At 38.7% G+C, this 20,407-nt stretch overlaps 1 protein-coding gene across 1 annotated transcript in view; it reads left to right on the forward strand.

The window, feature by feature from the left end:
- The window catches only part of Ush2a (usherin), a 723,091-nt gene that overhangs the window by 129,149 nt on the left and 573,535 nt on the right, over positions 1-20,407 (forward strand). The window contains exon 11 of the mRNA XM_052200359.1: positions 17,244-17,439. Within this exon, the coding sequence (XP_052056319.1) occupies positions 17,244-17,439 (196 nt within the window). The remainder of the gene's footprint in view (positions 1-17,243; positions 17,440-20,407) is intronic.

Consider the following 20,407-nt stretch of genomic DNA (forward strand, 5'->3'; position numbering starts at 1 on the left):
ATCAGGGCCACACCAACTCCTGGTAGGTGGAAGCACTGTAGATGGGTAGAGAGACATTTTTCTTATAAACATCAGGATAAAGTTAGGATATTTTATAAATAGTGTGTGTGTGTGTGTGTGTGTGTGTGTGTGTGTGTGTTTACAGGACTATGTTTGCATGTGTTTTTTTTTCCTGCTCAAATGTGCCCATGCATCTGTCTATGCTAGTAGGACTGAGGTCAGAAGTCATCAGTAGATGACACTTGACGACCTCCCTCACTCTTTTATATTTCAGAAACAGGGTCGTTCTCTAGTCTGGAACTTATCACTTAAGCTGAATTGATGAGCCATTCCACCCATATCCTCCTGTCTGTCACCCCTGCTGAGACTTTAAGTGTGCATCATTCCATCTGGATTTTTTATGCGATTTCTCCAGACCAAACCTCAAGAGCATAAGAAACTCTTGGCCACCTGAGCCATCTCTCCAGTCTCCATAATTCAGAAAAAAAAAGTCTGTGTCTGCCAGTATTTAAATTTAGAATCTTACTCCAGTGTGGGTCTAGCTTAGACAGTCTGTGTTTCCTGGCAGATTGTGGACCTAACAGTAATAGGATGTACAACTAAGAAGTTCTGAGTCCTAGGATTAACAAACTTATGTCAATAGCCAAATAAATATGCAGTAGTTAACATAACAATGTCAAAGGTCTGTTCACATGACTCAGACACAGAGCGTTTAGAATGAAGAGTCCCAAGTACCACATTTTAAGTTCACAGCTCTGAGCTTTTAGCTGTGTAGAAGTAAAAGGGCCAAACTTGCAACTGAATGTTGGATATGGATACATGGGTTCCTTTTTTCTCTAACATTTAAAAATGTCATGTATGTTTGAAAAATATTTTCATAAGAATAGCCATTTTAATCCAAACAAATTGTATATCCTCTAAAGGGCATTCTAGGCATCACAGATAATTCCTTTAAAAAACTGAATAGAAATCCAAATTATGGCTTTTAGACTGGGTGTTGTAGTTCAACGTTCCTGATCCCAGCAACCGGGAGGTAGAGCCATATGGAATCAAGGACTCAGTGTCATCCATGCCTATAAAGTGAGTTTGTGATGAGCCTGGGCTGCATGAGACACTACCATGAATCTAACACACACACACACACACACACACACACACACACACACAGACACACATGCACATGTGTACACATACAGAAATAGTCATGACTCCCATAGTATTTGACAGTATTCCCCAAATGTGATTATAGTGATACGATGACTGATTTTAAATAATTCACTTTATTTGGAGTATGGGGTAAGATTGTACCAGGTATTCTGCTAATCAAGTCATATACAAAAAGAATAAAGAACTCACCCAGAACAATTAAATTTTAACTTTCTATGTGAGTGACTGTGCTCATTTTTAAATGAACTAAATGTTTTTGTTTTATAATTTTCAAGGAAAACTCCAGCTTTCCATAGTAATTTTTTTCAACTACCTATTCTGCCTATCCATACCCAAAAGAGGTTTCTTCTTGATGTGGGGCCTGGTTGATAGCAAGTACCCTGATCAGGCGGGTATTACAGCTCACTGAAGCCTGGCTTCTCTGCTCTCCTCGCCTCTTACTGTAAAACGCACTCCATTTACTTTATCTTGGCCCAGCAAAGCCATTTGCTCTCCACTCACCATTCTTAAACTGACACTTCAAGTTCTTAAGTTCCCAGTTCTTGGAAGAGTAAAAGTCCCTCCCTTACGACTACTAATGCTGTCCGGGTCTTGTGATTTCTTGTGGTTTCTTTGGACATAGTTCTCACTAGGTGTTCCTTCAGATGACAAGTCTCCTGGGTTTGATCTGAACATTATACGTGGGTTTACTTCTGGAGGGCACGTGTTACTATTTTTTATAGTGATCGAATGCTGGAATTTTGGGAGATCTGAAAACTGTGGTTGGGATATAATTCAAGTATGTCTTCCAAAGGCTATGTGTCAAAAGCATGGTCCTGCTGTGGCAATATTATGATATGATGATTCCTTAAAAAACATGGGACTTAGGAATGACTACTGTTGGGCTTTCTCCATTTCTGTCTTCTTTCTCGTCTTCTTGTGTAAGCTTGATCTAGGTTTCTGATGATCTTATGCATTCTGCCTGGCTTTCTGTCTAGCTGTATGTCTTCTGTCTTGCTTCTCCTTGGACCTTGTAAGCTCTGTCTGGCATATGTCCATTTGCCATGTTTGTTTACCATTATGTCATTTGATCTCTGTCTGACTTCCTGTGCAACTGAAACATCTCTATCTAACTTCCTGTCTGACCATGTGATCTCTGAGCTATCACCATCTAGCTTTCAGTGTGACTGTGTGATCTCTGTCTGTATTCTGTCTGATCATGTGATCTTCTCACTTCCTGTCTGGCCATTTGAGTTCTGACTGCTTCCTGTCTGGCTGTTGAAGTTCTGCCACCTTCATAAATGGCTTCCAACCTGATGTTATCTGCCAAGAGGGTCATCTTTAGGGCCAGTGTTGTTGTGAAGTACCTCAACAAATGAAAGGTCCATAGGTGAGGGAAATTGCAGGCCATCTTGACTTTCCTGGTATAGTTTCCATGGCATGCAGTAATAGACCATACTGAATTGTCATATTGGTCTCAGATGTATTTAGAATACTGAGGAGGGACACAATGTTCTCATCTCACTTTTTAAGGACTCCTTAACTCCAATCTCAGAGCCTCATAAAGCATTAACAGAAACTTCCATAGGAATATTCCATGTGAACATAGTTGTAAAATACCTACACAGCAATTATTGGCATGGCTCCTGTAGTGTAAACTATGCTGATGCACCATAGCTGGTTGGCATGTACCTTAGGAATGTAAGTAACTTGACTATTTCAAAACCAGTTGGAATATTATTTCAATTCAATTATGTATTTTAATTAATATGACTATTGTCATAATTAATGTAAAAACACATGAATATGATAAAAGATGTTCCTTGTAATCATCTCAATACATTGTAAAAAAGTTCATTTTTATCTTTATATATATATATATATATATTCTAAAATAATATATATTATTTCTCCTCTTATATATTACATTCCTCCTGTAGGTTCTCCCCCCACCTATCTCCCCCCACCTATCTCTCCCCCATCCTTTCTTCCTCTTTCTTTTCAGAAGAACCAATAATGACATCTCAAGTTGCAGTAAGACTAGATACTTCCCCTGGTATTAAGGCTGGTCTAGGCAACCTAATAAGAGAAAAAGGGTTCCAAAAACAGGCAATAGCATCAGAGACAACCTCCAAAGAGTTCCACAAAAATGTAAAGCTACACAACTGTAACATATATGCAGAGGGAGGGCCTAGGTTGTATCTTACATGCAGGCTCTCTGGTTGTTGGTTTATAGTGTCACTGAGCCCCTGTGAATCAAGGTTAGTTGATTCTGTGGATTTTCTTATGGTGTCCTTCACCTCTCTGGCTTCTACAATCTTTCCTCCACATCTTCCACAGGATTCCTCAAGCTCCACCTAATGTGTAGTTGTGGGTCTCTGCATCTGTTTCCAGAAATTGCAGAATGAAGCCTCTCTGATGACAACTGTACTAGTCTCAGTCTATGAGTATAGCAGAGTAAAATTAGGAATCATTTCATTCACATTTTTCTCTAGTTGGGTTTGATGTTATCCTAGGTTTCTGGGCTATCCAGGTTTTGGGTCCTGGCCCTCCAGGCAGTATCAGGGGTAGGTTGCTGTCCATGGTGTGAGTGTCAAGATGGACCAGTCATTGCTTGGCCGCTCTCACAAGTTCTGTGTTGCCTTATTTCAGCATATCTTGTAGGCAGGACATATTGTGGCTTGATTAGTATCCTAATCCCTCCACTAGAAATCTCTCCTGGTTACAGGAGATTCCAGTTCAGGCTTTGTATCCCCCAATACTAGTCTTAGCTAAGGTAACCTTCATAGATTCCTAGGAGTTCCTATTGCACTAGCTTTCTATCTTGCCCCTGAGATGCCCCATGCCCCAGTTCCAGTTGTTTCTCCAAGTACTCTCTCTTTCCATCCTTGCCCCACCTGATCCCTCTTGTTCCCATCTCTGCCTGCCTCCATCTGCTTGTTATGCCTACTCTATTTTTCTTCCAAAAGAGATCCATGAGTCGCCCTCCCCCCCCCCACAGGCCTTCTCGTTAGTTAGCTTCTCTGGGTCTGTAGATTGTAGCAAGTCTATCCTTTAATTTACAGCTAATATCTTCTTATAAGTGAGTATATACCGTGGTTGTCTTTATGAGTTTGGGTTACCTCACTCAGTATGACTTTTTCTAGTTACATCCATTTGCCCTCAAATTTCATGATATTATTTTTTTTAACAGCTGAGCGATAATCTATTTTTTAAATATACCAGTTTTCATTGCCTATTCTGTGGTTGAAGGACAACTAGGTTGCTTCAAGTTTCTAGCTATTATAAATAAAGCTGCTATGAACAATTTTGAGCAAGGTTCTTTGTGGTAGATTGAGTGTCCTTTATGTATTAGCCCAGGGGTGTTATAGCTGTGAATTGAGGAAGACTGATTCCCAATTTTCTGAGACACCATCATATTTATTTGTAAAGTGACTATGCAAATTTTACTCCCACTATTAATGGAGAAGTGTTTGCCTTGCTCCACAACTTCACCAGGATAAGCTGTTATTTGTGTTTTTGATATTAGCCATTCTGACAGGTGTAATATGTAATCTCAGAGTCTTTTTGATGTGAATTTCTTTGATAGCTAAGGATGTTGAACATTACTTAAAATGCTTCTTGGTCATTTAAGATTCCTCAGTTGAGAATTTTCTGTTTAGCTCTGTATTCCATTTTAAATTGAATTGTTTTGTTTGCCAATGTCTAGTTTCTTGAAAAAAATATATACATATATATGTATATATATGTATATACATATATATGTATATACATATATACATACATATATAAATTAGCCCTCGGTTTGATGTAAGATTGGTGAAAATCTTTTCCAATTCTGTAAGCTTCCATTTTTATTCTATTGCCAGTGTCCTTTGACTTATAGAAGCATTTTAGTTTTTCAAGGTCCCACTTAATTAATTATTCATGTTAGTGTCTGACCAATTGGTATTCTGTTCAAGAAGTTCTCTCCTGTGCTAGTGTGTTCAAAGTTATTCCCCACTTTCTCTTCTGTCATGTTCAATGTATCTGGTTTTATGTTGAAATCTTTGATCCACTTGGACTTAAGTTTTGTGCAGAGTGATAGGTAAGGGTCTATTTGTATTCTCTACAGGCTGACATTCAGTAAGACCCGCACCATTTGTTGGAAATGTTTTCTTTTTTCCCCCACTGTATAAATTTGGTTTCTTTGTTAATAATTAGGTGTCCCTGAATTCTTTCTCATCCTGCTTATCATTGGTATGTAGGAAGACTACTGATGTTTTTTGAGTTAATCTTGGTAAGTGGTATCTATCAAGAAAATGGTCCATTTATTTTAGATTTTCCAAATTTGTGGAGTACTGGCTTTTGAAATATGACCTAATGTTTACTTGGAGTTCCTCAGTATCTTTTGTTATGATCCTTTTTGTTTTTGATTTTGTTAATTTGGATATTCTGTTTTTGCCTCTTAGGTTGGAGAAGAGTTTGTCAATCTTGTATTTTTTTTCCAGTGAACCAATTCTTTGTTTCATTGATTCTTTCTATGGTTTTCATTGTTTCTAATTTATTGATTTCAGCCCTTCACTTGATTATTTCCTGCTGTTTACTGTTCTTGGGTGTGTTTTCTTCCTTTGTTCTACAGCTTTCAGGTGTGCTATTAAGTCACTAGTATGAGAGCTAACTAATTTATTTATGAAGGCACTTAGTGCTACAAACTTTCCTCTTAGCACTGCTTTCATTGTGTCCCATAAGTTTGGGTATGTTGTAGATTCATTTTCATTAAATTTTAGGAAATCTTAAATTTCTTTCTTTGTTTCTGCCTTGATCCTGTGGTCATTGAGTAGAGAGTTGCTCAGTTTTTAGGAGTTTGTCAGATTTCTGTTCTTTCTGATACAGTTGAAAGTCAGCTTGAATCCATGGTAGTCTAATAGGATACAGGAAGTTATTTCAATTTTCTTGTGTTTGTTGAAACTTGCTTTGTGACTAAGTATGTCGTCAATTTTGGAGATTATGTGAGGTCCTGAGATCAAGGCATATTCTGTTGTGTTCAGGCAAAGTGTTTTGTAGATATCTGCTAAGTCCGTTTGAGTCATAATGTCTGTTAGATTATTTATAAACGTTCTGTTTTGAGTCTGGTTGACATACCCATTGGTATGAATGGGGTGTTGAAGTTTCCCACTCTAAATGTGTAGGGTTCCATGTATGATTTAAGCTTTAATAATGTATCTTTGGCAATGGGGGTTCCCTTGCTTGTGAGCCATAGATATTAAACACCAAAATGTCATCTTTATAGATATTTACATTGAATATAGAATATAAACGGTCCTTCTCCATCTCTTTTGATTAATTTTGGTTGGAAGTCTACTTTGTGAGATGTTTGAATGGTTATACCAGATCAATTGTTGGGCCTATTCGCTTGGAAAATTTTTCCACCCCTTTATTATGAGGTAATGTCTAACTTTGATGTTGAGGTGTGCTTTTTGCATGCAGCAGAAGGATAGATCCTGTTTTCACATTCATTCTGTTAGCTATGATTTTTTTAATTGGGGAATTGAGTCCATTGATATTGAAAGATATCAATGACCAATGATTGTTATTTCTTATTTTGTTGTTCATAGTGTGTGTGTGTGTGTGTGTGTGTGTGTGTGTGTGCAATGCTTTCCTTTTTTATGTTTTGCTGGCATGAAATTATTTATTTCCCTGTGTATTCATGGGTGGAGTTAATGTTGTGGTGGAGTTTTCCTTATAGTATAATATAGTAGAGTATAAGGCTGGATTTGTAGATCATATTGTTTAAATATGACTTTATCATGGAACATCTTGTTTTCTGTATCTAATATGATTGAACATTTTGCTGGGTATAGCAGTCTAGGGTGGCATCTTTGCTCTATTACAATTTGTATAGCATCTATTTAGGCCCTTTTGACTTTTAGAGTCTCTGTTGAGGAGCTGAGTCTGCCTTTATATGTTACTTGGCTTTGTCCTTTGCAGCTTTTAATATTCTTTCTTTGTTCTATACATTTAGTATTTTGATTATTATGTGGCATGGGGATTCATATAGAGTCCAGTGTACTTGGTATTCTGTAAACTTCTTGTAACTTTATAGGCATCTCCTTCTTTATATTAGGAATTTTTTTTCTATAATTTTGTTAAAAATATTTTCTGACACTCTGAGCTATAATTCTTCTCTGGTTCATTATTCCTAGGTTTGATCTTTTCATGGTGTCCCAGATTTCCTGGATGTTTTGTGTCATGAACTTTTTAGATTTAACATTTTCTTAGACCATTGTATCAATTTCTTCTATCATATCTTTTATACCTGAGATTCTTTCTTGCAACTCTTGTATTCTGTTGGTGAGGTTTGTGTCTATAGTTCTTGTTCACGTAACTAAAATTTTCATATCCATGATTCCCCCAGTTTGTGTTTTCTTTATTGCTTCTTTTTCCATTTTCAGGTCTTGACTAGTTCTGTTCGTTTCCTTCAACTGTATGTTTTCTTAGATACATTTAAGGGATTTATTCATTTCCCCCTTTAAGGGTCTCTATCATCCTTATAATGTTGGTTTTAAAGTCATTTTCTTGTGCTTCAGCTGTTTTTGGAATATCTAGGGCTTCCTGTAGTAAAATAGTTTGGCTCTGGTCATGCCAAATTGCCCTGGTCATTGTGGTCTTAAACTGGCCTCTAGGCATGTGGGTCTCAGGTAATTACAGGTTTAGGTGCAAATTACTAAGTGTTTCTTTGTTGGATGGGTGTTTATTTCCATTGGTTTCTATTTTATAGTTGGTCTTCTGGCCTGAGTATCCTGTGCTTCTTATGACTGGCAAGCCTTCAGGTCCAGTAGGTTGTCTCCACTGGTGTTTTGGTGGTAGGCTGCATGACCTCTTAAGTTCTGGGGCTCTGAGAGTTGGTGTGGCCTCTGGGGTTCCTGTACCAGAATGTCCTCTGGTAGAGCAGTGGGGATCTCCCAAAGCTGTGGGTCTGGATATGGAGACAAGGGAGAGAGGTGCTTTAGGGGAATCTGGACAGACTCTGAGGAAGCCATGGATGTCTGCATCTGAGGTCTTACTTGAGCCTCTGGCTACCAGATGGAGCAGTGGGCTTTTGGTGTTTTGGATGCCTATGTGGCCCCTGTAAAGCAGTGTGGAGGAAGGAAATTTGCTTTCAGGCCTTCTCTTTAACATTGTAACAAAACTCTAATGTAGAGAAAAATGAAAAAAAAACCCACTATTCATATGAAATAAAGTTCCTGTTTGCAAAAACCATATGATCAAGTTTGTCAGTTGCTTTTGGGGCATTGTATTTTCTCCCAGTATTTCCATTCTTCTCCTGTGACATGTCCTCCACAAAGCCATTCACAAAGGTTGAATCACCCAGGTGTGCTCAGTGTGCAAAGATACTATGAGCGAGGCCCCAAAACCCTGTGACCCTCACTGAGGCAGCATTAGGAGCACTCGAGGCTGGCAAGCTTTGTTGAGGCCACACCATGGCCTTTAGGTTTTGTTGTGTAGACAGCTGGTTGTACTCTCGTGAACAAAGCATTTCCTAGAATTCACACCCTTTGGACATAATCAAAATAAAATACAACTTTGGCTTGTGCTTTTATTGATCTCTGCATTTTTATAGAAAGCATGTCATTTTCTCTTCACCCAAGGAATTGTCCTCTCTCCACACCTCACCGGAAAACCACACAGCTATCACCACCAGAACTGTAGTGACAGGGCTGGGGAGACGGCTTAATTGAGTAGAGTACTTGTTGGTCAAGCATGACCTAAGTTCAGATTTCAGTGTCTTCCTAAAAATCCAGGCATGATCTCACATAACTGTAACCCCGGTGCTCTGGAAAGAGGGGACAGGAGGACCTTATCATCAGACTAATTTAAGTTCAGTGAGAGACCCTGTCTCAAAGGTACCTTAGTCACTTTTCTACCACTGAAAAGAGACACCATGACCTAGACAACTTATAGCAAAACCCCTCTAATTAGGAGCTTCCTTATAGTTTCAGAGGGCTAATCCCATTATTGTCCTGGCGGAGAGCATGGTGCCATGAAGGGCGTTATAAACATGAGACAATAACTGAGAGCTTATGTCTGATATCAAGTATGGAGACAGAGGGACAGAAGGAGTGCAGGAGGGATGGAGAGAGGGAGAGAGGGAGGGGAGAGAGAGAGAGAGAGAGAGAGAGAGAGAGAGAGAGAGAGAGAGAGAGAGAGAGAGAGAAGGGTGGGGGAGGTAGAATGGGCTTTTGAAACCTCAAAACCTACTCCCAGTGGCATGCCTCCTTCACAAGGCCACACTTCCTAATGCTTCCAAATTATTCACCAACTAGGAGCCCCATATTGACATATATGAGCCCATGGGCGAATTTCATTCAAACTATCAAACAAGGGAATGAGGTTGTATAATAGAACACCCAGCAGTCCTCCTCTAAGGTTCCTATAATCAACCCCCACAGATGTACATAAGCCATCACACACACACACACACACACACACACACACACACACACACACACATTAAGAACCAAGCTCATTGATACCATTCTCTGCGCAGTTTCTGGGCACTGTTAACAATCCTAGAGGGGAAAGTATGTTTCTAACTGGGAGAAGTCCTTACTGAAGTTTGACCTTGTAAGTTCACAGGGTACAGACTAATAGTGGGCTTTTTGTTTTTGTTTTTTATTAATTAACAACTTGAATATATTGCTTTCAACAAAAGACCAAGATTTCTATAAGCAAAGCTGCCCATATTCTTCACATGAGAAGATAATATTCATTTTGAAGAATATATTCATTGATAAAACAGTTCTTTTTCTTCTTGCCAACTTTTGTACTTTGCCTGTTCAGACAAAACCCTGAGATTCTATTTAATTTCCTGATCTTCAGATTTTGAGTTTGCTTTAGTGATTTTTTGTTTGGCAGCATCTCCATTACCTCATTGGCTTTTAGTGAGTTCTGGGGGAAGATGTCATCTGCAGAACATTAAGTTTCCTCTCCCACCAGCCAACTGTGTAATTATGAGGACATAACTTTTGTTTCATTTTACTTACAATGACAGAAATTGTGGGAAATGCTATGTTTGTTATCATCCAAAAAAATCATGCTTCCTGCTTTCTTTAACCAAAAAACATACCAACTTTTAGCACACCTACACTTGATCTGTATGTTGATTTACTCAGTGCCTTGAATTTACTATTTGACAATTCCATCTGGGGCTCTAGAGGAGAGTGGGCAAAGAGGATAAAGGTGGGGCTTTTGTTTTTGTTTATTTTTACAAAGTTTCATGATTTTTTTATGCTGTCATTATTATCCCTGCCAAATTCATGACAGTTGTCACACAGCAGTGCAGCCACTATTGCTGCATGATCTGTACAACTGATGTGGGCTCTCTTGTTGTCCAAAGTTGGAGAGGCCCTGGTTGTGATCACCAAACAGCACGGTGAAACTGTTACAGTGCTCTTGGGGAATGTGTGTGCTCACAGCTGTAGTGGTTGACTGACTCTGTCACTGTGCTGTCAGCTACTGACTGGTGCCAACCATGCTGCTACCCTTCCATGGGCCTAAAGCCCTTCCTCTTGCTGTTACTGAACTTGCAGCTTAGCATTCTGGGTTAATGCAAAGAGTGGCTATGAGCATGGTTTTGGATGTAAGGATGCTTTCTGACTGACTTTCCACTAACCAACCCCATTGTCTTCCTGAAGTTTAGCTTCTTTTACAAAAGGAAGATTAGACTGTGGAGAGGGCTTGGTGGATGCACAAGCATGAGGAACTGAGTTCAAATCTTCAGAACATATCTACAAATTAAACACAGAAACAAATAAACCTTTAACCTCAGTAGTGTGTGTGTGTGGTGTGTATGTGTATGTATATTAGGGGAAATAGAATTGCTGGAGTTTGATAGCCATCATCTTAGCTCCAAATTCAGTAAGAACCCTCTGTTTCACGTGGTAGATAAGTACATATCACTCTCTCTCTCTCTCTCTCTCTCTCTCTCTCTCTCTCTCTCTCTCTCTCTCTCACACACACACACACACACACACACACACACACAAAGATGAGGATATTCTCAGAAATAGTCAATCAGCAACCACACTTGTGGCTATTTTCCCCATTGTAATGGGAAGGAGGTAAAAAGTAATTTATAGTCTAATGTATAAAATTAAGTGGCTTTGGGTTTGTTTACCAACTAAGTACTATGAAGAAGCAAGACAAAGTATGAGCTTCGGGAATGGGACTTTAAGGAGGATTATTCTTATTTTACACATGCAGCTAGCACATGTCTTATTGCATCAGTTGTACTTGGGAAGACCTGAAGGAGATAGTTTATATGGAGCTATAAGGCAAGAGATGCAGGTGTCACCCGTCTCAGCCTCCCAGATATTGAAATTACAGACATGGGCCACCACAACCAAAAGCCTTTAAATTTTTCACACAAATACTTAAATGTGTACTCTTCAAACAATGCTCAAAACTTACTGTCTATATTTCCTTGAGAAGAAATAACATGATATTTTTAGTCCTTCTAAACTCTTCTTGGGGGAATTTTATGTTAATTTGTTAATCTCTACTGGAGCTGGGACACACACTCTGTGCACTCTTAGCTCTTTTGGGTTACCCCAGAATGTTCTGGATTCCTCTTAGTTTACTTACCATGCAAATTCTGCTACTGTCCAGAATTTCCCTTCCAGAAAGTGTTGTACTGATGGGAGAGTTGAAGCTTTGGGATCCTAGTTTGGATGTCTTCAAAACTGAAATCTTGAACAGTTGAGAGATAGTGTAAGACCTTGATTTTTGCCACTCCAACCCCTTGTAGTTAGAAGCAGATGTAGCACTGCCAAACTTCTTGGGAGTTCTCTCTTATTTGGGTTCAAATCCTGAAGCTTATGTAAAATATCTGAATAAATGTTTCCCAATAGAACTCCCTCCATGATATGCTAAATGCTGCTAATAAATTCCTTCTGAATTTTCCATGTACTCTTCTGTTGAACTAGGTTTCAGTATTTTCCTTTCCTGTGCTTATGATGAAGAAGTGTTAGTTTATAACCCTTCATGCAACTTCTAACTTAAACTAGAAAGTGAGTTTGTCTCCCCACTTGGAAAAAACGAAATGTAGACAAGTTGTATTAATTGCAAACAAGACCCCAAGCATTAGAGATAGAAGAAAATGCTCTCTAGGTACAGAGACTAAATTTTATAGTTTTACAGCTTACTCAGATTACTTCCTTTAAGGAGTGTCTATACCAAGCTATGGGAAAGGAGCTAAGGGCTTTGGGAAACCAAAGTTGTTAGTGTTTCATAAAGAAGAGATGAACTCAGAGAAGTCATACTAGAGGTCCACAGAGAGTGTCCTGTTTATCTTCACATGATTATTGATTGTTTTATGTGTAAAGAGCTAGGGGATACCATCCTATCGAGGAAGATTAAGGGTAAAAGCACTAAGCAGTCATGGCAAGCTGAGAAACTTCCAGGCAGGTAACAAAATAGAACAGCCCATTGCATCCCACCATGAACATTTTTTTTTAAGATCACCAACTTAAACTGTGGTTTAAGGAGCTAAGGACATGTTCTAATGTCAGGTAAATACATTACAACAATATATTGCACACATTATAACTCTATTCTGGATGTTTTTAAAGCTAGATGGGGATGTAGTAGGTTTTAAAAAAACTTTACATGAGAAACACTACAGCATGTAAAATGGAGAGTAGAATTGATAGTAGATTGTCCATTGAATAAAATATTAAGACACAACATAATAATTTAAGTGAGACATAGAGATAAAGATGACTGAGAAGAGGGAAGGCAGTGTCAGTGAGCTGTAACACAACTTCACAAGACTTCATATGAAACTGAATTTCCCCAAGGAGAGGAAGGAGCTGTGGCAGACAAAAATACACAAAGAAATAAAATCTAGAAAATTTCAAAATTGTATATAAAACCATAAAGTCACAGAGCCAAGAAGGTCAATAAAACACACAGGGGAGAAATACAAAGAAAACAAGCAATAGGTATATAATCATCAAATTCCTCAGAACTATTGATTGTTTCCTGTAGTGATAAAAACAAAATATTAAAGCATCATAGGAAAAATACCCATTCCATACATAATAACCATCAGATGACGGCAGAGTCCTGACAGATAACACAAGTGGGAAGAAAATGGGACAACTGGAAAACATACAAAGAGACAACACAGATTAATCCTCTGTACATCCCAGCATCTGTCTGAGGGGAGGATGGACTTGGAGGATTGTACAGTGTATAAGTTACAGTTCATTGCAGTAAGGACTGCTCCATTCAGAATGTTTGGTAAAAGTGCTTCAGAGGAAGTGAAATACTGCAGGTTTCAGGGATCTATACAGAGAAAGAAGGCGTTCCGAAAGCAGCAGTTCCAAATGTGCATTTCCTGATCATTTAACTCTCTCTAAGGGGGAATGGGAAGTTTAAACAAAACCAACATCACCTTTAAGAGCTTGTAACGTGAAAGATACATTGAACTAGTAAAAGGGCAGAAGGGAAGGGCTACGAGTTTTGTTTCTGTTTTTTTGCAAATAAATAATTTTATTAGATATTTTCTTTATTTACATTTCAAATGTCATCCCCTTTCCTGGTTTTCAGTTTGAAAACCCCCTATCCCATCCCTCTACCCCCTCTCCAACCTACCCATTCCTGCTTCTCTGTCCTGTCATTCCCCTATACTAGGGCGTCAAGCCTTCTCAGGACCAAGAGCTTCTTCTCTCATTGATGTCCGACAAGGCCATCCTCTGCTATGTATGCAGCTGGAGCCCTGGGTCCCTCCATGTGTACTCTTTGGTTGGTGGTTTAGTCCCTGGGAACTCTGGGGATACTGGCTAGTTCATATTGTTGTTCCTTCTATGGGGCTGCAAAACCCTTCAGCTCCTTGGGTCCTTTCTCTGGCTCCGACATTGGGGACCCTGTGTTCAGTCCAGTGGTGGGATACGAGCACCCACCTCTGTATTTGTCAGATACTGGCAGAGCCTCTCTCTCAGGAGACAGCTATATCAGGCTCCCGTCAGCAAGCACTTGTTGGCATCCACAATAGTGTCTGGCTTTGGTGATTGTATATCCTTAAACCACAGAGGAGCTGGATTTCCCTCCTAGATAGACTGTGTAAATAGGTACAAGAAAATGGTAAAGTCATAAAAGGAAACTTATATTTACAAGTCATTGTGGACATGGAATGGAGTCAATACATTACCATGCTACAAATGAGGAAGGGGTAGAAAAGGAAGTCCAAGCATATTTGTGAATGGGTAGACAGTAGTGGCTAGATTTAGGTCATGGCAACAACCATCTCAAACTTCGACATCCTCTTACCCCACTTACAAGTGAAAGATTGGAACGGCATGTGAAAATGATATCACACAAACTGAGCGTGCGCTAGAGCTCACAAACTGAGCATGCGCTAGAGCTCACAAACTGAGCGTGCGCTAGAGTTCACAAACTGAGCATGCGCAGCACATAGGGTGTAGCGTTCAAAAAGGAAGCCATGCATGGGCTGAACTGAACCAGTGGGAAGACAGAGCTTGCCAACAGGAACTGCACCAAAGCTGCAGCAACACTGTTAAGATCAGGAAACAGATTTTTATGGCAACCATTTTATGGAGGATACTAAAAGCAAATATAAATTGCAAGGGAGTAATTTTCATTTTAATTAGTTCTACTAATTCTGAACATGTGTGTCCCAAACAAAATAGCTATACATAGAAAGCAAACTTCAATAGAAGTGAAGGGAAAATATAAAAATCCCCGATTTCATGAAAAGAAAAGTCAATACCCCTGTCTTCAATAACCAGTAAAAACAAATGGACAGAAAATCAGTAAGAATATAGATTACAGCAACACAATCAACAGAGTTGAACCCATTGACATGGATTGAGTACCCAGTCCGACAGCGGCTGAGTGTAGCTTCTGTTTTTGAAGTCTACCGAAAACATCTACCAAAAATAGACTAAATCTGGGCTATAAACCACACCTCTCAAAACTGTACGTTATTTTAATCATATAAAGTATATTAAGTAACCAGTTAAATTATCAACCAGCAAGATATTCAGAAGCATCACTAAATATTTAGAAACTGACCCACTTCTAGATGTACCAGAGATGTCAGAAAAGTCCAAATGTCAATCTGAAGCCAGGGACGAGGGTTCAAATCCCACAGTCTCAGCCTTGAATGGCTTAAGGGGGACGATCCTGAGTCTGTAACCAACATGGACAGTCTAAGGAGACCCTGCTTCAAAAAATAAAGGGTACCCGCATAAAGACTAAACTGCACATGGCTTGTGGGGCCCTCCCCATCTCTGAGGACAAGAGAGGGTATGTAGGGGAGAGGGTGTGAGGGTGGGACTGGGAGTGGGGGACTGGGATCAGGATGTAAAGTGAATAAATAAATTCATTAAAATTTTAAGTGGGGATAGAGATTAGAAAATATTTCGAGTGGTTGAAAATATCAACCAAACATATCAGAACGTTGGAACGCTGACCTGGCAAAGCTTAATGGGCCATTCATGGCCCAGAATGCCTGTTGGAATGAATTTCAAAGAAAGAGCCTATATCTCATAAAAAGTGGAAATAATGTGACCCAAGCCATGCTTATGAAAGTTGTTTCAAATATGAGTCAGATTTTGTGAGAAGTTATTATTTTTCTTTTGTAAATATGTTTAAAAGTGTTCAAGGCCAAACTACAATTCAGGCAAGATCAAAACTGATCCAGATAATGCATTAAGCCTTGAAAACCAGGGAAATTAGCCTGGCCAGAAAGATGAGGATGCATGTTGTTGTTGTTGTTGTTGTTATCTGTGGTACCATTTTATCTGTATTTCTTTCTTCCCAGTGTCTGGAATCTCAATACTAAGTAGAGCATATGATCATATTAATGTACTTTCCTCTCACCCTGTTTGACAGGGAAATAGAAGTGTGAATGAAAGCAGGGTCAGCAGTGTTATCTATGAGAACTGCTCTTCATTGCCGCTGAGGCCTGGGAAGCTGGCTCAGTAGTTAAGAGTGCTCACCACTCTCTCAGGGTCCCGAAGTTCAGTTCCCAGAACCTATATTAGATAACTCGCAGCTTTCTATAACCCTAGAGGCAGGTAAATTCAGTGGTTCCTGTCTCTGTGGGGATCTGCACTCAGATGCACATATCAACAGACGTGTATGCAAATGTATATATAATTAAAAACAAAATAAATCTTAAGAAAAGATATTCAAAATTTTGAATCTATATTTTGCCTCAGAACTGGATCTAACTGGCTGGGCGAGCCTCAGTGACCTCCTAGAATTGTCTATGCAGTCGGGCGACCTAGGTGGCACTCAGGAATCTGGTGGCTGGCTAACAGCCTGCTGACCCTTTATTTTTTACAACTCAGTTATTTTGCACAACAGTTGTCTTGTTTTATCCTGAGATAAATGATTCCAATAAGACCTTATTTCTCAGACAAGAAAAGATGAGGCAAAAATTATCTTTGATATCTTATCCTGAAAGCCCTTCCTCGGACATCAGAACCCACATGCAAAACTAACAATCATATTAACTGTGATGTACTTACTATGAAACGGTACCACACGGAAGTGAGAAAAGACTGAAGGATTCCTCAAAGAGGCTGCCCATCAAGATCAGTGTTGTGCTGTTATCTGTAAGGGGCTTTGATAACGGGCACACTTAATGGTCGCATCATCGGAAGACGTGCTTCTTGATTTAAACACCTACATGCTCAGAACAGATTTGGAGCAACTGGAGAGTAAATGGAAGGGGTGAAGCTTCAGGCTTGTGGAGATTAAATTAGCTGCTGTCTCTTTTCTATTTTCAGGACTTACATCTCTATATTCTGATTTCTTTATATAGGGCTTAAATGCTTAATTCCCTGTTTCCCCTTTAGTCATATACAACTGACTTCCATGGGTCTATTTTCGTTCACTTCTAAATTTTCTCCCTGCCGAAGCTTCCCATGTTTTCTGCCACAAGGGCACAACCCGAACACCTTCTTGTCTGTTTAACATTTCAAGAATTTTTTCCCTCCTTCCTTCCCTGTCTTGTATCTAATGAGCAAATTATCTAAAAATAGATATGTTCATCATTCTACAAAATGTTGTATCTCCTGTAGGTTGGAGGCCAATGTGATTGTAAGAGACATGTGTCTGGCAGGCAGTGCCTTCGGTGCCAGGATGGATTCTATGACCTGCAGGCGCTGGATCCTGATGGCTGCCGTCCCTGCAACTGTAATCCCTCTGGGACTGTGGATGGAGACATAACCTGTCACCAAAATTCAGGCCAGTGCTCGTGCAAAGCGAACGTTATTGGTATGTATGATACACAAGTTTATAGTCACATCTCCATTCCCATCTGTGGAGAAAGCCTCTATTTGATTTCATAACTGAAGGGTAAAACCGATTTTCTTGCTCAAGGCTGGGAAACACAGTTCAGATGAAATTAACTGTCTAAAAAATGACGAAATTAATAGTTCCATCAAGCTATAGTTTGAAGCTTAGTTTAATCAACCCTTTAGAAGTTCCTTTAGCCAGTAGATGCTTTAGGTTCATGAACACGACTAATAAGTCATAGAAAAATATAATTTGTCTGCTACATAGATGTTTCTTTTAGGAAATTAGCACTTTTTCAAAATGTTTTACACTTAGTAAGTTCTAAGCAAATCATTTTCCTGCTAGTTTTAATAGACCAAAATAAATGGATTTTTTCCCAGACATTCTGTGCTAAAGGGTACTTTGTGATAAATCTTTCCATTTTTTTCTATTATATTTCTTTGAACTGTCCCTATGAAATGCAAAGCAAGTCAACATAATTCCACACATCATGTTTATGGCTGGAGTTACTTATAAAGGGTCACATAATTTTAATTTTATAATTCTGTACCACGCTGATTATAATAAACGGCGGGCTTCAGTGTTATTTATCATTTTTTTATACAAGACATGCTTTTTTGTTTGTTACTCCCACAGGTATTTTTCAGAAATTAGATTTGATTATAGCAATTTATTACATCCAGCACTTTTGAGGGGAACCACCGCCACATAAGGACAAAATTTATCAAGTGCCCAAAATGCACCACATACATAATGCACTTTGAAATTTTGATGTATGAGAATATTATGAGGGGAAAGTTTGCTGATGAAGTGCACCCTGTGTTCTAACTGAGCATGCCCTGGCTCCTGCGTGATATTTAAAAAAATAAAATAAAACATTTCTATTATCACCCAAGATACCAAGTCCTATGTGGTTTTACTGAGACTGACCTGAACTTCAAAATCATAAAAATACCTACCAGTGATATATACATACCCTCACAGACACACACATGCATATACATGCATATGTTTGTATGTATTTACATGTAATTCTGAATGATGTGTTTTTATGTGATACAAGCCAATCTGTTATGTTCATGCATACATATACAAAACTCTACATCTCTTGTATACAAACATTTTAATTAATTAAAAGATGATGGATGGGTCTGATGACATCACCCAGAGCCCCTCTGATTTAAGGAAAGATTACATAAAAGTGGACAATATTACTCCTGCCTCTATTTATGGCAAGCACACAAACACTAACTTATAAAACCAAATTCTAGCTGACTTGTGGAGGGCAGCTTGACTGTACGTGTGAGGAGTGACACGAAGGACTCCCTCTGTGGGGCTTTCTTTGTTCTTAGGTATGAGACATGTTTTAAATTCAGGATATGGAAACATAGGTTAACCCACGCCTTGTACACAATGGAGCAGCAGGGCCTCCATCTCTGTGGCCTGTGGCCTGTGGCTCTTTGATTCTACTGCTTGAAACAGAGAAATTTTAAATACTTAATAGTCTTTGCCATTTACTTGTGCTGCACACAGTGTTCTGCAGGAAAAGATAAATATGTATATTGTGAAGATTAAATCCTCCATTTAACAATACCGTAAATGATGATTTCCAGAGCAAATCTCTGCAAGTAAAATACTTTTAATAAAATTGTGCACTTGACATGAATATATATTTTCCTAATAGGATTAGCAACCGTCCTTGCTGAAGATTACCTCGTTAATAGGAAGAAACAAACCCCCTGAAAATACAAGGGTGTGTTGTATGCGTTTCAGAAGGCAAACTGTTTGAGTTAACAAAACTGTTAAATCTTACTAATGATTCTATCACCAGTAAAATACATTACCACCAATAATTTTATTAAAGTAGGTCATTCATCTAGAATAAAAAGGGAAGACTGTGAGTTAAATGCCAAGTGTGCTAACTCGCCTGCACTTGTTAGCTCCGAGTGTGATGCCCTGTAGGCCTCTGCGAGTATCGTTAGGAATAGATTACCTGTCAGGAATATGTATGGCATATTCAAATAAGCACTGTGCATATTTTTAAAACTGATCTGATCTGAATCCATGTAGACCGATTTTAATAGTTCAAAATGAGTCATAATTCTTGTTAACAATACAGTTATTTTTAAAATTTGCAGCAATCGCGGTCCTTTTTTATTTTCCTTATTGAAATTAAATGATATGCCTTAGGTGAGCCATTTATCATTGTTAAAGAACTTGCCTTCCGCTGGAGTTTGAATGAATTTTTGTTCATATACATATATATTATGCATTTTCTTCCAGCTTAGGGCAACTTTTCTCCATATCCAGTGCCTAAGTGTGTATTTGACTCTTGTTTTATGACAAATTTTTTTATCACAATTATACAATTATAGTTTGAGATAGACGTCTCAATTGATTCGCTGCGATGAGGGCAGGTATTTACATTCACCGATATATGAACTCTGTGTAGTGTAAAGGAAGGACTTTGTGCCTAAATGTCACACTGTGGCATTCTTTTAAATCCCTTTCCATGGATGCATCCCTTTTTTGAGACTAACCTGAGTAGTCAGAGGTTTGAATTTGGGTGACAAAACATTCTTCTCCATTTGTAAAATGCACATAAGTACGTGCTCCTCTGAAAGGGAATAGCATAAGGCTCTGCATTCACTGCGTGCTTGAACAGGTGTGTTTGGATCACATGGTTTGACAAGCACCGAGATTGTTTTATGAGCCAAGACAAGCATAATTTATATTAATTGAAAATGATAAAATATAGGACTCTACAAAGGATTAAAATAAAAATTACTCTGGATAAGTTATATTTATGTGAATTATTTAATTTTTAACAGCTGAATGTAAATGTGCCTATTGCTATCACAAAGGCAGTTATCAGACCAATGTTTTACTTTCGCTTCTTCCCAGTTTTTAAAGGTGTAGTAAGCAAATACAAATTTGGTGTATTGAC

This window comes from Apodemus sylvaticus, chromosome 12 (assembly GCF_947179515.1).
Source record: "Apodemus sylvaticus chromosome 12, mApoSyl1.1, whole genome shotgun sequence".
Classification (NCBI taxonomy): Eukaryota; Metazoa; Chordata; class Mammalia; order Rodentia; family Muridae; genus Apodemus; species Apodemus sylvaticus.